Genomic DNA, 15,813 nt, shown 5'->3' on the forward strand with positions numbered 1-15,813 from the left:
GTCCGTGTTAAGTAATATACCATTAAACTAAATTACTATAAGAAATTTAACAGTACTAACGTCCCAGTATAGTCCGCCAGGCTTAGCTGAGACATGAAAAGAGCAGTCAAGTCTACCTGCATATATAAGCATACATTAATACATGCAAAAACAATTACACAATACGTAGCCCATGAAACGCATTGGCATTTAGCACCAAATATCATCTTTAGGAATCAGTCAAGCCTTAAGTGGGCAGCATTGTTCGCCCATTCATACTTCGGTTACTGTTGCTTCATCCATGCTATCCGTTACAAAACCGGATCAATATCGCGCAAGGATGATTTATACAAGTGCACTTTATATTTCAAAGTATGAATCTTAGTACGTGTACTTCGCGCTTTATAAGAAGTAAAAGTCATAAAACTTACTATTAAATTATTGTCCGGAAATATGGGTAAATAATATAATAAAAAAATTAAATTTAGAACATCGGCTATTACGTGTTTATTAAACTTTAAGAATTTTAAGGGTAATGTCAAAAAGGTTAGTCCACATCACAGGAGACCGAAGAGCTGGCAGCTATCTCGGTTATTAGTCTAGCTATTCAAAGGGGAACGCTGCCATTATCTTTGGAACCTTGCCTAATGAGACTCCTTTTTATAATATATTTTAGTTATTATATTTTAAGGTAAGTTAGTTAGTTATTGCTTCTTCTTATATTTATTTTTATAAGCAAAATAATGTATATTGTTTTATATTGACGCTCATAAGTGTAAATATTTACCTATTTTATTAAACATTGTTTACAAAATTCGATAATTATTTATTTTTCTTTAGAAATACAACGACATATGTTTGAAATAAATAATTATTACATTTAATTAAGATAACCCTAAGGTATTAGAATGAATCAACCCGCTACTACCAATTATTATGAATCGCATTCATACATACTGACTTGTTCTGTTCTGTTATCATTCACAGGTCAAATGAAGAACAGGTGTATGATCTAATGTATGATCACGCAAGTTTTAAACGAAATCATTTTATTCAAGCTTCATGTTCCACAGTTAAATCATAACAACGCTCTTTAATAACGTGTTTTTAAATAATAAGAGATATGAGGATAATTACTGATTTTTAACTATAAGTATTATATAAAAATTTAATATAATGAATATAATTTCGTTTTTCCCTGAGTGGCTTTTAGTTATACAAAATTCTTGGTATTTTAAAATAATAACGTTAAATAACAGTAATACAAACTTTGATCAAGAGAATTGTGAGGATTTTCCTCGTTTGTTATATGACCACTAATTACTATTTACTTTGATATGATTGTTTCACAGTAAGAGTCATCTTTGTATTCAAAATGGATAAATTATTTTCGCATAGGTAAGCTTAACACATCGGAATCTCTTAACCAACAGATTGTTATTAGGTATATGAGAATTAACTACAATTATATTTATATATTCCATATTTTATCTTAACAATTATTACAAATTTGATAGAACGCCACATTAATACCCACACTAATAGATTGTTTTCCAAAAGGCCGGCACTCGCAAGCCCTCTGGATTTGAGAGGGTCCATGGGCACTCCACTTAACATCAGGTGAGCCTCCTGCCCGTTTGCCCCCTGTTCAATAAAAAACTACGAATACTAACATTTCGTAAGTCAAGTTATTCGGAAAATTATCATGTCTCCCCAAAAATCAACCAATAGGCCTTAAAAGCTGATCACCAATTAGGTCTTAAAAGAACACACGTACAGTGTGTTATAATCCAAAGTTTGTTTAGTATTTAAATTGTCTGTGCATATTGATCTTCTAGTAATAAAGGAAAAAGACAGATCGATACTTTAATCAAAATCAACATTAACATAACTCCACATAGAATAATAAATTAATCTTATTTATCTCTAGTTTCAAGTTTTAATTGATCTAAAACTTGTACCAGTAACAAAATTCATTACATATCATTATATACCGGTTTTGAATAATTAAAAAATTAAATCATATTCAATTAATATTTAGGTCACATGTAGCATCGACTAGGCCTTGTACGTCAACGAGTACGTACGTTATTTCCTAATGACATCGTAAATCAAGGTTCGCATCTTGTCATTATTTATAATAGAGGTCTGCTCTGATATTACTTATGCTTACAGTGTATTTAATTTTTGAGTTCTGTTTGTGTGTTATTTATGGTAATTATTAATGAATTAGAATGTTTTTTTTATAGAACAGGGGGCAAACGGGCAGGAGGCTCACCTAATATTAAGTGATACCGCCGCCCATGGACACTCTATGCCAGAGGGCTCGCGAGTGCGTTGCCAGCCTTTTAAGAATTGGTACGCTCTTTTCATGAAGGACCCTAAGTCGAATTGGTTCGGAAATACTTCAGTTTTTTTATATCTGCCAGTCTCATACTTTTCGTTAAAAAAAAAGAACTTGATAAATGAAAGGTGTATTTCGTATTGTGTGTTTTGTTTTAACCATCAATGAAGAATCTGTTAATTATTTTATACATGTCTCTTGATTCGGTAAGGCCCGCTTCTGGAAGTTGGAGAGCAGCACAGAGGAATCTTTTAGTAACACCATCTTTAGAAAAAATACTTTTATATGCTGTACGCCCTTGACTTGCGTACTGGAAATGTAAATTTAGAATCCATTTATAATCTTTTCTGATTTCTTAACCAATTAATTCTTTTGACGTTCATAAGTGTAATTACTTATTTACCTATATGAATAAAGTTATTTTAAGTTTGAGTATGCATTTGTCACGCCACCAACAAGACTATTGTAAGATTACTATAATTTCGATGATATTTTTCTATAAAAAGAACGCAGTTTCGCTTCGTTTATAAAAATAGTATTAGTTTACATAATCTCACAAAATAAGCGATGTTTAAGTCAATATAATTACAGTGTAGGAATGACTAGTGACAAGAAATGAATAATTTGCATACGAGATCGATTCGCCTCGCTATTTTCCAGTCTTCATTATTGGATCAGTTTTATTGATACGCAATTAGTTTAATACATTCTGCATAAACACGTTTAAGTGTAAATATACAATATATGTCTATGGTGATTATACATTTTGTAACTTGGATTTAGATATAATACACGATACTATTATAAGACTGTTAAAATATGTATAATCGACGTCTGTCGTTCCTCTACTGAGGGTTTTTTTAGGTAGCTTTTGGCGCACACAACTATGTAATAATAGCTGATGATTTTATGTTAAAAAATAAACGTATTTTTTATTTTTATTTTAATAAAACCTCTTTTAATTTACGCGCGAAATGTATTGAATATTTCAGTAGAACAAAGTCCAAGAATGTTGAAATACGTTCAAAATCTATATTTTATTCATCTAAATACCAGTTATCAATCGACATGTTATAAAGACCATTACATACATAAGATACGGGGTCATACCATCCTCTATGACAATGCCAACTGGTTTATTAACATAACAGATCTGGAACAATCAGAAGGTCGATAATGCATCACACAATAAAAAGCATGACCGGAAAATAAATGTTATTTTTTTATTAATAATCTTTAGCTCTATATGGTTTCATTGCTTTGTGCGGAAAAGTGGATTTCCATCAAGCTTATGAGGATTAGTTTGAATTACCAAGACTAAATAAAAAGAACATTTTATTTAATCAAAATACTAATGTACTCTCACTCATTCATACATATTCTAATCAAAATTCGTCATTAAAAGTTTTTGTTTCTAATAATTTATATCCATTGTTTAAGCATACAATGTGTTAAGTACTGGTGTCGGTGTTTTTAGGGTGGCCTAAAAACACCGATGGAGTGAAAAAAATAATTTCTCAAATATACTGAGAATTTTTTCTGAACTGAGAAATGTCTATGTGACATGATCAAATAATTGTAACACCATCACTAATTAATTTTTATACTAAAATCGATATGACAGCGACCACTTTCACCTATCAAAATCTTTTAAGAACTTTGTACGATATATATTACTTAATCGGACCTGGTAAGTTAAAATATATCTTAAGTCAAAGACCTAAGGTTTTAAATTATAAATCAGTCTTAAACATGTATTAGATCTATTTGGTTTAGTAGAGTATGTGATAATCTGTGACACCAACTACATCCGGTCGCCTAAGGCTTCGAGGCAATTTAATTTTTGTCCATACCAATAAACACCGTTGTAATTAGATACAGATGTGTATTATGTAATAGTTTTTTTATATATTAAATTGGTGCTTCGTTGATATTTAAAAACTGTTTAAATTGAAAGTGTAAGTGGATAAGACACTTATTTTGGCTATATATTGGCTGTATTTTACCCCATTTCTGTTTAAAATTACAAATTACCAATGTTTTATCTAGCAAAAAAAGATCATTTTAATATCATATCTATATATTTATTGTTCTATAAAAAAAATCTTCATTGAATACTAATAGAACATGAAAATGTTCGATATTAAAAAATTCTATTTTGAAAATTCAACGATTTAATCGGACAATATATACAGTATTTAGAATATTTATTTTCAGTGAATCACACTTGCTTAAGTCCCATAAAGCTGTATTTTACAGTCAAACAACTTAAAACAACAGTGAAATATGAAGCTTGAGTTCCCATAATTTATTAGGGATCCCTATAATAAAACGCCGAGTGATAAATGCCACCTACGTATGCGTTGGCGCAATGTCGTGTTAGCATTTCACTGTGCTTTGGTATGCTATTGTACCGTTACAATGAATTAATTACGTACAAACTTAGAGGGTCCCTTATTAATTTCAGAATATTAATTACTGTTAGTTTAATGGACCGTTCTCGGCTAATAATTGTTTTGTTTCTACTAAAACTTTCAAACCATCAGACTATGAAAGCAATGGTTGGTCCATGGCTGGCATCGAGTAATGAGATCGTCTAATATGATTTTCAATAATGAATATAGCAATAGTTAAACATTTGTTATGATATATCTAATATCTAAAAGATTTTCAATACATATAATCTCTGTTAAAAATGTGTATTTTGAATTATCATAGAAACAAATTTTATTTTATGTGTTTATTTTAAATTCATAGATTAACTATATATATCTATCTAGAATATCAACAACAATCAGTAATTGAAAAAGGGGTTTCAATAGGATTTTGAAAGATAAATTCCCCAATCAGCGAGCAATACATCATTTTAATACCGACTTGTCACCCACAAATGTAAATGAAATGCAGGTTTGCCAAGTTCGACCTAATGGTGCCCCATAAATTATACCACAACACACTCTGTTATCTATCCTTGTACATAGTTTAGACATTAATTATAAATACTAACCTTATAATCTCAAATAGCTGTTAAATGTTTTGTCCATATGTCTAGTGTAACTGTGATATTAAAAACGTCACAGATGATTATCTTACTCATTTAGAAAATTTTGATTTCCCTATATAATGTAAAGATATTTTTTTATATAAACAAGGATATATGGTCTAGGCACCCATTAGGCAGATAGTATAAAAATATTTGATTTGACAGTTTTCTAGAAATAAGACTTCATTTGTTTCATCTTCAAAATATTTTCTTAGCATATTTTATTACGAATATGTAAAAACTTCGACGGGTATCAAACCCACTATACAGAGCTTGACCATCACGATTTTGACTTCAAAGGCATTCGAAACATTAATAATTCATAGTCTATGTAAATATTTAATCAAGTTGAAGCCTACACTAATTTATTCGCAAGTACCAGCCACCTAGAACATCACGAGATTTGCAAACAACCAGTTTTCAAAATGTCGTAATTCGGCGTGTGCTTAGATAGAGGTTTGTAATTAGATCAGAACCGGTCATAACTCGATAAATGCCCGTAAAACGATGAAACGGCACCATTTTCCATCATAAAGTGGTAATACGCCGATTCATAAAGGATTCAAAACACCTGTGGTTATATTATTAAACTTGGATCATGTTTATCACAAGAACGGAAAACGTCTTCTGAGGGAAAATTAAAAGCTATATTATTAAAACTTAACTTACAAATAACATATATAATAAATTCCCATAATGATATCTGAATAAATTTCTTAATCAGAAAACAAACAATGTTATGATTACTTTAAACTTGAAATTATTAAACTGTGTATATATGTCTCGCATGAACTATCCATGACGTTCTTAATTATTATCAATATAATTGAAAGTTATTGTACAAACAATTGGGTTTATATTAAGTTTTTATTTATTACATTATAACAAGGTACATGATAAATGAGGCTTTAAAATAGTTCAACGAAATTAAGTTAATTAAAAAGAATACTAACAAATAATTTATCTGGAAAATTATGAAGGTATAAAAAAAGCAATGTTTACCAATCCGTATTTAACATATATATGTCGTTTAGCATTGTGAGAAAATTGTTTCAATAGTTTATCCGTAACAACAAAATCCAAATGAGAAAGATCGTTTTCCCAGCGGTATCTTACAAAATATACAGAAAAAGATCACCGCAATGCTATGGGCTAACTTTGACAAAAAAAGATCCCGATTTCTGTATTTTCTCACGATGAACGTCAACCTGATTCTCACATTCAGTACATTTTATACTTTATATAGGTAGTAACGTAATGCGCCTGCGTGACAAATCACTTGCAATTGGCCGGAATGCGCGCCCTAACTTGGCCGGCCCTATACATTTCTAACATTCTTCTCAAGTTCTTTACAAAAAGAAATATTATCATCGCATTAATTGCCTAAAATGGCTTTTATCCAACTATAAGATAGCCCGTAAAGTTTAATATAACAATATTTTTAGTAATGTACAATATAATATAATGAAATAATTAACAAGATAAAAACTTCGATTCAAGCAAGATAATTGCGAGCTTTCTGCCATGAGTGTCCACTTCACATCATATGGGTCTTCTGCCTGTAAAGGGACAAATCCCGGTATATACAAAAATATATTGATTTGAATACTTTTAATTTAACGTTTGATATGATTATATTGAACATTTAACTGTCCACTATGTAACTGTACCACTCGTAATCTTTGCTAGTTTCACTAGTTCATTCAAAGTTATCAAATAATCTATTAATATATAAACACAGATTAGTTCAGCATTACCACACATTTGCAATTTCTAACAAAACTGTATAAAAAACTGCATACAATTTATAATCTATGTCTATTATTCGCTTGTAGGGAGTATGTACCTACTATTCTAAATTTAAAAAAATATTGATTGCTATTTTCTTAATAACTTCTAAGTCCAGTTCTTAGTGATATCAATCTGGCACAGATTATAATCCTTATACCCAACATGCGAACTAAAGTTTTTCCTCATTGACGTTCGATATCATAACTTGGCAATCGTCGCGACTCGTTACCTAAAAGAGCATTAAATAAGTCTTAAAAAACCTGTGTGAATCTCCTCCGACCGCGTTTCTATGAGACTTTATCGGAATGTCATATTGCGAGATATTAAATGGATAATTCATACATCCTTTTTAGGATACCATATCAGCAATGAAGTGATTTAGAGCGTTTTATGTTTTTGTATATGATTTATTGCTTTATGTATTACATACTTCTTAGCTCTAATTAATCAGTTGTGTTTTAATAACGTTAATAAACATATACCTACTATGAATTACCAACGTAAACTGACTGAAGATACATCTGACACCTCAAACATTTTTTGACATTGGTATATTTTTGACTGTTATTAAAGTTACTAAAAGACTTTACATCTACAATGTACAAAATGAACCCTTCATATATTTGTTCCGCACTACAAATCAAGCACAACCATCTTAAAGAACAAAGCAAGCATGATGTATTGTAACACGCCATTTTAGCATTTATCATATTGAAACAAGTGTTATAATAGTATACATAATCTGCAATCTGCATATATAAACAATAATCATTATATACTTGGCGTTGATTCGTGACTATTTACGACGAAGCATTACATAAAGTAATATAACGTATGTTCTATAAATATATGCAATTCAGAATCGTATGCAAACATAAACTCTATTATGAAACTATAATCAATTCTATATAAAACGATCTGAGATAAAATAACGTCTTATTTCAATTCGCACCTCGCGCCCAATATCCTGCTTACATTATTACCTAGATATCAATTTATATGACCCACATAAATACAGATAATAAATAGCTGTTATATTATTATAGAATTCGACACAAAGCCCACAAAAGTCGCTTCGGAATGGCTTGGTAGCGGCATAAATACCGCTTCAAATGCTAATATATCACAAGGCGGCGCGGCGTGATAGCGCTCATTGGCCACGGTCTTTAGATTAACATACATAAACGCCATCGCCCCGCCTACCACGTAACACGTCATGTCTCACGTTAATTACGTTCTAATTGCACTAATCGCGTACTAACTTCATAGAGCACACTGGAGATTCTTTGTAACTCGCCGACTAATTAATTTCTAAGCACCTACTTTTATTGGCTACGTGAAAATATTGATACGGCAACGTGCGAAAGCGCTAATCGGTTAATAATTGCTTTGCAACGAGAAATAATCGAAAAACTAAAAAATTCTAGAACAAATTGCGACGTTTATCATAACTTTACGTACATGGCTTATCAGTTGGATAATTTTCTTAATTTTATTGGTTGTAATAGGCTGTGGCATCTACAGAAAAAGGCATCGAGGAAGTAGAGATCAGGGCTTGGTGGTCAATAACAAGTTATGAATAAAAAAAAACGACCCCATACGTTGATATAAAACGCTGTTGCATAGCATTTCTTTTACAGCTATCGGTCTGGCGTGATCGTCACCGATGTGAGACACAGTATGCGTTCATCCGGCTCTAACGCGTATTGGCCGCACTTATTACGTCATCGTGTGTTAGGTTTATTTTCGTTACGGAATTTCTTGATTCGGTCACCGTGCTCAAAGCCCGCGATAAAATCTATGCAATAGCTTAATTATATCGTCTCAATGATATGAGTAATACTTAAATCTTAGTAAGCAACTAGACCTTATTTTTCGAGATGGAAAGTTCACTCAAATAGGTTTGTAAAGAAAGAACCCTCTGCCTTATTTATCGTATCTTTACTCAAAATTTAAAGAAAATCCTGCCAATAACAAGTATAAGTGAATAAGAACTGAGCAATTTGAATTTCGAATTGTGCTCCTAACGCCATAAAGGAAACTCTCGCAATACAATCAGTGTCCAGTAACAAATCATAAGCTAGCCGCGTTGCTCACGAGCTCACCTAATAAGGATCCGGATGTCGATGCCCGGCGTGTACAAAGGATTTATGTCGGCTGCTTTTGGTGCAAATTAGCAACGTGTCAGAACGTAGGCGTGAGCTAACAAATTTGTTCACCCGGCACCCCTCAATGGAAAGATTGTCTGATGTGTCATTGTATAAAGGGACTTTTGCACTCGACAATAAATAAATATCTATCTCAGAGAAGAACAATGAATTTATGTTTAAAGAATATAAATTTAATGCCTGAATATTTTACTTTAAACTTAAATAATTATTAAGTGTTGGCTGCAGTGTGTGACTTAGGTCGTAGGTTCGATCCCCAGCTGTGGACCAATGGACTTTTTATGTCTTTAATATTGTGTCGAAACTGGCTTGAAGACCCAGATGACAGCGTTCGTCAGACACAGAAGGCTGATCACCTATTTGTCTATCAGATTAACCAATGATAATGAAATAGATACAGAAATCTGAGGCCCAGTCCTAAAAAGGTTGTAGCGCCATTAATTTCATAAATAACGCTTTAATATAAAGACGGCTGAAAATGAGAAAGACAATTCGTATACAACAGTCGGATTTTTATATTTTTGTCGCAACATTGGTTACGTATTAAAATTCTAAATGCTCCAGTTTCGATGTCGCAAGACGGTGGGCGGGAAGGCAAGTACTCGCGTAGGTCGCATCGATCAGCTACCCCACCAACATTTCGCAATATTTTACCATACTGACGTTTCTAGGATATTCATCATTAGTGTTACCTATCATTCGAATTGGAGTATGTAAAAGTTGTTATTCGCATATCAAATTGGTACACTTTAATTGGTATAACGAGTTGGTCGAGCGGATTAATGTATTTTGTTGCGAATATGGAAGTTTGCTGAACGAAAGCTCGGGTGATGAAATAAAATAATGATTCATTTTCAATTAATGATAACTTAATGATGATGAGATGTATCTTATCAAATCAAATCAAAAATCATTTATTCATATAGGTAACATAATGTACACTTATGAACGTCAAAAAAAGTTCTCAAATCAAGGGCGTAGAACGGAAGAGAAGAACTGGCAATAAACTCTCAGGCTCTCTTTTTAATCACCAAATTTTTTTTACACAATGTCTGTAAGGAGCTGCAACCATTACACCATGTTCCATATGACATCTTGAGTAATAAAATACATTTAAATAATAAAATAAATTAAAAACAAAGGCACGTAAAAACGTTATTCCTCTACGATATATTATTTATTTATTTATTTTACTACATTGTTCTATAATATAATATATTCTATACAGCCACTGGTTAGACTCTCAACATGCAAACCAATTTCCTATTGTTTTGGACTACTTGGACTTTGCTAAATATTAACATGAGTTTTCTTTGTTCCAGGTCGGTGGCGCACGAGCCCGATGAGCGCGTGCGCTGCGGCCGCCATGCGCGAAAAGCACGCGGCACCACGCCGCCTGGCATCCCCGCCATCATCACCGCTAGATCACCACCCCAGCCCACTTGGCTCACCACGAGCCGACGAACCGCTCGACCTCAGAGTCACTCACAAGCGTCCCCAGCGGCTCGAAGATGAAAACTGCAACCTGATTACACCGTCACCGCCACCACACCCCACACACCCAGCACATCCAGCTCATCCAGCGCACCCAGCGCTCCTGCAATTCTGCAGAAGGCTACCCTTAGCGTTGCCAGCGTCATTCGGACGTTATCCCTTTCTTCCAGCAGCGGCTGCGACACTCCTTACACCTGGAGCCCCTAGACCGCCACCGTTGCCCCAAAATCCTGGTGTGAATAGAGCGCGGGATCGCTACACTTGCTCGTACTGTGGCAAAGCATTCCCTCGTAGTGCTAACTTAACCCGACACTTACGGACGCATACTGGTGAACAGCCGTACCGGTGCAAATACTGTGAAAGATCGTTTTCAATATCCTCAAACCTACAACGGCATGTGAGAAATATCCACAATAAGGAGAGACCGTTTCGTTGCCGTCACTGTGACAGATGTTTCGGCCAACAGACGAATTTGGACAGGCATCTGAAGAAACATGAGGCCGAGAACGGGGACGACACTCGCAGGAGATCCCCAGAAGAGACGTACTTCGAAGAGATTAGATCGTTTATGGGCAGAGTTGCACCCGCGCGGCGAACGACAGCCGCCGCTGCTGCGAGCGCTGCAGATCACACTTGATAGTGGTTTGCTAAATCAATCATCGCTACAAAAATCTGGTCGATGCTTCCAAATGACTCAATAGTGTTGTAAATTTGCTCTCTGCCTCGGGCTTGATGACTTGTGATCGATTAGTATTAGCGCCAAGGTATCTCTTGCCTCATTTTTCTGTTCTTACTTAATTTGTGTCATGTTAAAATTTTAACAGATTTTTTATATATTTAGTTGTAAGATAATTCCTAACAGCTGTTACCGCAATTGTTCTGTACCCTTCGGCGCAGATAAGACACATAAAAAGTAGTTCGATTAAGGTAATAAGTTGCAAGACGTGATATCGTATCTTATCATAAACTTTGATGTACTTATTGTAAATATAGCTATTGAATAGTTGTTTAGATAGTAATATAATAAATTTTTATGAGCTTGGTCATACCTAGCAAGAAAATCAAATATTCTACGTGTTCAGAGTGTTCGCTATGTTAGAATAAATTTAGTATTGTATATGTAAGTAGTTCTTTTGTATTATTTTGTAAATTTTGCTTTGTATGATGTTATATTAATAATTTAGTCTGAGAGAAAACGCCGGTTACCAATAAACATTATAACTTGTTGCTTATTGAAGATATTATAAATATTTTTATTGTGTGTTAGAAAATGTAATTTGGGAATTTTATCTTTACGCTGTATAAATTTATTGTCTGTATTAAATTGCAGATGTCAGGGAAGGGCCCGATAATTATTAAGTCATTTGTATCGAGTTGTCAAAAATATTTAGATTGTTATTGTTTTCTTGTCCAACTACGCGTCATATCGAATAAACACACTAAACAAAAATTGTGAATATTTTAAGGGGTTCCTTTCATTTAATTTTCACTATTTATATGCCCCTATAAAGGTGATAGTCAGTCATCTTCATATATATAAATCCCATCTGAGTAAGATTCAGAAACGATACTTAGAGCGAACTCTTACTCCCGTATGTCATAATTCATTAATACAGACATGCAGAAGTAACACTTGACACTAAGTTCTCCGTTCTGAATGTCACCGTAAGTTTTGACAAGTGTCAAGACAATCGATACAAATGATACAAAGCCCATCGTTGTTAAGTTTCAAATTATTATTCAAAATCACATTGTATATAAAATTCTATATAAAAACTGTTGTAACGTTTATTATCTAAATTTTACTAAATTAAGTAATATGAATCTGTGATTTTATTTATTTACTTTTGAAATTTTTGATTTATTCGGAACAGTTTTAGGACGATGCCTCTCGAAGAACTAATTTAAACGTTCCTCTAAGTATAGATAGATCTCTATTAAATGTTACGAGTATGAAATTCTATATTGTATTAAGAAAACTCATTGTTTCCACTATCTTTGAAATTCCTATATAAAACAATATAAAAATAATTCATTAAATTCGAATTTATGCTTAATTTTATGCAGTATTTAAAAAAGTCTCGATACATATTTTTAAATAACACAGTTTATAATTCTGTCTGTCACAAAACATAGGATTGGGAATGTAAAACAAAAATTGAAGCGCGGCATCGCTTGATTATGATTGGTCAAATGTTAAGACGCGTGTTTATGATTGGACTAGGTACCACTGACCACTCAAAATCAAACGAAACCGTCTTATCTTCTGTTTTACAACCACATACATAATCTAAGCCTACCGACTATCATCCGTAAGTAAAATATAAAAACCGCATTTTCCTTAACAAGACGTTACCCTGTAATGTAGAATACGTGTGCCTTACTATGTTAATACTCGTACCAAAATTATTTTTTTATGAGATGCTATTTAACTTATGTAGTATAAGAAATAGAGATTACTTCATTTTGTACTTTTCATACCTATTAGTCGTTCAAAGGTCACCAATTACCTTGTCAAAATGAAATAAATAATTTTTAATTTATTTGTGTATTTATTTTAACCGCCACCAGAGCTTACGAATCCAAGCTACAAAGAGCTACAAAAAATATGTTTAAGAATAAATAAAAGAACATATAAGTAAAATCAAAATTAATTTATGCACTAGCCCTAACACTAGAAATTCCTACGTCGTACACTTTAATTATTGTTTTAACAAAATGGATATTTTTAATTTGAAAGTTTTAATTTAATAAAAATAAAAAATGTATTCAATACACCAATTATATTTCATAAACATTTACGAAAAGTGTTAACAAGGCATAAATGAAATTATTTGCACTTTCCCGCCATTTCTAGAATACCTATGGCGTCCTGTCATTTAGACTTTATAGAACGAAGCATAGACAATCGAAAGACAAATATAACAAATATGATGTGTAATATAATAAAATAGAATATAAATAGAGTAAAAAATGATGAAGGCTACTAAAAATATTCATAAATGTCTCCTTTTTTTATTTCTAAATGTCCAGTTATTCAGATAAACTAGCGCAGTACTTTATCTGTGGTTGAACAAGCGTTTGTATTTAGATAATTAAAAGCTATAGCCATTTTAACCGAAGGGCAGGTTGGACCGATGTCGTGAGGCCCGCCTTACCAGCGAGCTTAGGATATGATTACATTTCATAGCCATTAATTTGCGACAAACGAAACCGCCCAACTTGCAGCCATGTTGCTATATTAGATAGATTATAAAACCAATTAATAGTTTCAGTATCCTATATTTTATAATTAAGTTCTGAAGCTTAATTAAAACATCCGATCAAAATAATTATAAATTATTGATTAAGATAAGAAAGTACTTCATAGCTTTAATATACATAATTATTTGACTTTAAATATTTTAAAAAAAAACATTAACAAAAACAACTCAATTTTATTAAAAGTTAAGCGAACAATTCAGAACGAAATATTGAAGACGAAATATTAGAAAAAGTATTATTTCAAGATTGAAATAACACTAGATACATTTGATTTAATTACATAAGTTAGATACGTCTAAACATTTAAACTATCCCTTCTCGTTCATATAGAGCAACTAAGACTAAATTCCATTATGTATAAGTATCTGTTATACCTACCTGACTCTAATGAAACTATTAAGTTATGAGCGAAAGCGATTTGTTATATAATAAACGTTGTTATGAATAGCGTGAAAGTGGTTTATTTTTTAATAAAGTATTAAAGGTATTTTAAAAAGTAATATCCAACAAAATCTCACTTAGGATAACTCCAATCGTACAAGCCAATTGATTTTTAACGTTCGTCGTACGTCATATTAAACTCTTATTATTTAAAAAAGTAAATCAGTCGATTTCTCTTTTAACTAAAGTATTCGTTCGTCTCTATCTGTCACATTGTTTTACGCTGCAATAAAAAATCTGTTAAAAAAGTGTCAGTATTATTTATGGTTTTAGTACTGGATTCGTTCTTTAGAATGCAGTTAAACTTTTCATACATAATAATAATAATATAATGGAAAATCTTTATTATACAATTATACATAATAAAAAAGGATGTTATATATGTTATAATAAAAGAGAAAGTATACAAGCCTCCGTACTAGGACTCCCGGTGATAATACTTTAAAGACCCCGGTGGATGAGTAGGTGCAACTAGACACCGCTATCAGCTAGTGACTAGTGGCGAAGTGAGTTCCAATGTTGGGTGGGGCAGATTGCACCACGATGACACGGCCGGCCGCTTGTTAGCGGTCGGCGCGTGCGCGCCACTGTTGGGTTACGTTACATTATTTATTGCTTATTGAAAAACCGCGCTCGCTTTCGCACAATTATGATTATTGTGGTCAATCTATTTTTTACATTGTTTGGTAATAGCGTTTCTAAGAAATCTTCTGAAATGAAAGTACGCATATCGTAATGCTTAATGACATTTATTTTAAAGGTTATTATGAAACTGTTTACATTAATTTAATGAGACTGACGATAAACACAGATAAGGTCGGTACTTTTTAAAGAAACAGTTAAAAAATATATAATAAATCTTTGAAGGTTAATGTGAATTCTCACAATTGCCTAAAGTCCTGAAATACTAAAATAAATAAATAAATGGCGGTACAACCTCTTTAGGTCTTGGCCTCAGATTTATAAATCTGTTTAATGATAATTTTTAAATCTCATAGGGAAGTAGATCAGCCTCACTGGCACACGTCGTCGACGTTTTGTATAAGACATATCGGTTTCCTCACGATGTTTTCCTTCACCGTCCTACCAAGTGTTCAATGCGCACATAGAAAGGAAGTCCATTGGTGCACAGCCGGGGATCGAACCTACGACCTCAGGGATGAGAGTCACACACTGAAACCACTAGCTATTATTGGGGCAGAAATTTTCAAAAATTTACTGAATAATATAATCAAAACCATAGTACATTTTGAAAACCACTGTGATTTGTATTCATGTAACACTGACAG

General features: G+C 32.6%; 1 protein-coding gene across 1 annotated transcript in view; it reads left to right on the plus strand.

Moving 5' to 3' along the window:
* Positions 1-13,362, plus strand: part of LOC111000339 (transcription factor hamlet-like) — an 85,662-nt gene extending 72,300 nt beyond the window's left edge. The window contains exon 3 of the mRNA XM_022269736.2: positions 10,648-13,362. Coding sequence (XP_022125428.1) covers positions 10,668-11,456 — 789 coding nt within the window. The 5' untranslated portion in view covers positions 10,648-10,667 and the 3' untranslated portion in view covers positions 11,457-13,362. The remainder of the gene's footprint in view (positions 1-10,647) is intronic.
* Positions 13,363-15,813: the final 2,451 nt, after the last annotated feature.

The sequence above is a fragment of the Pieris rapae genome, chromosome 21, assembly GCF_905147795.1.
Source record: "Pieris rapae chromosome 21, ilPieRapa1.1, whole genome shotgun sequence".
Taxonomy (NCBI): domain Eukaryota; kingdom Metazoa; phylum Arthropoda; class Insecta; order Lepidoptera; family Pieridae; genus Pieris; species Pieris rapae.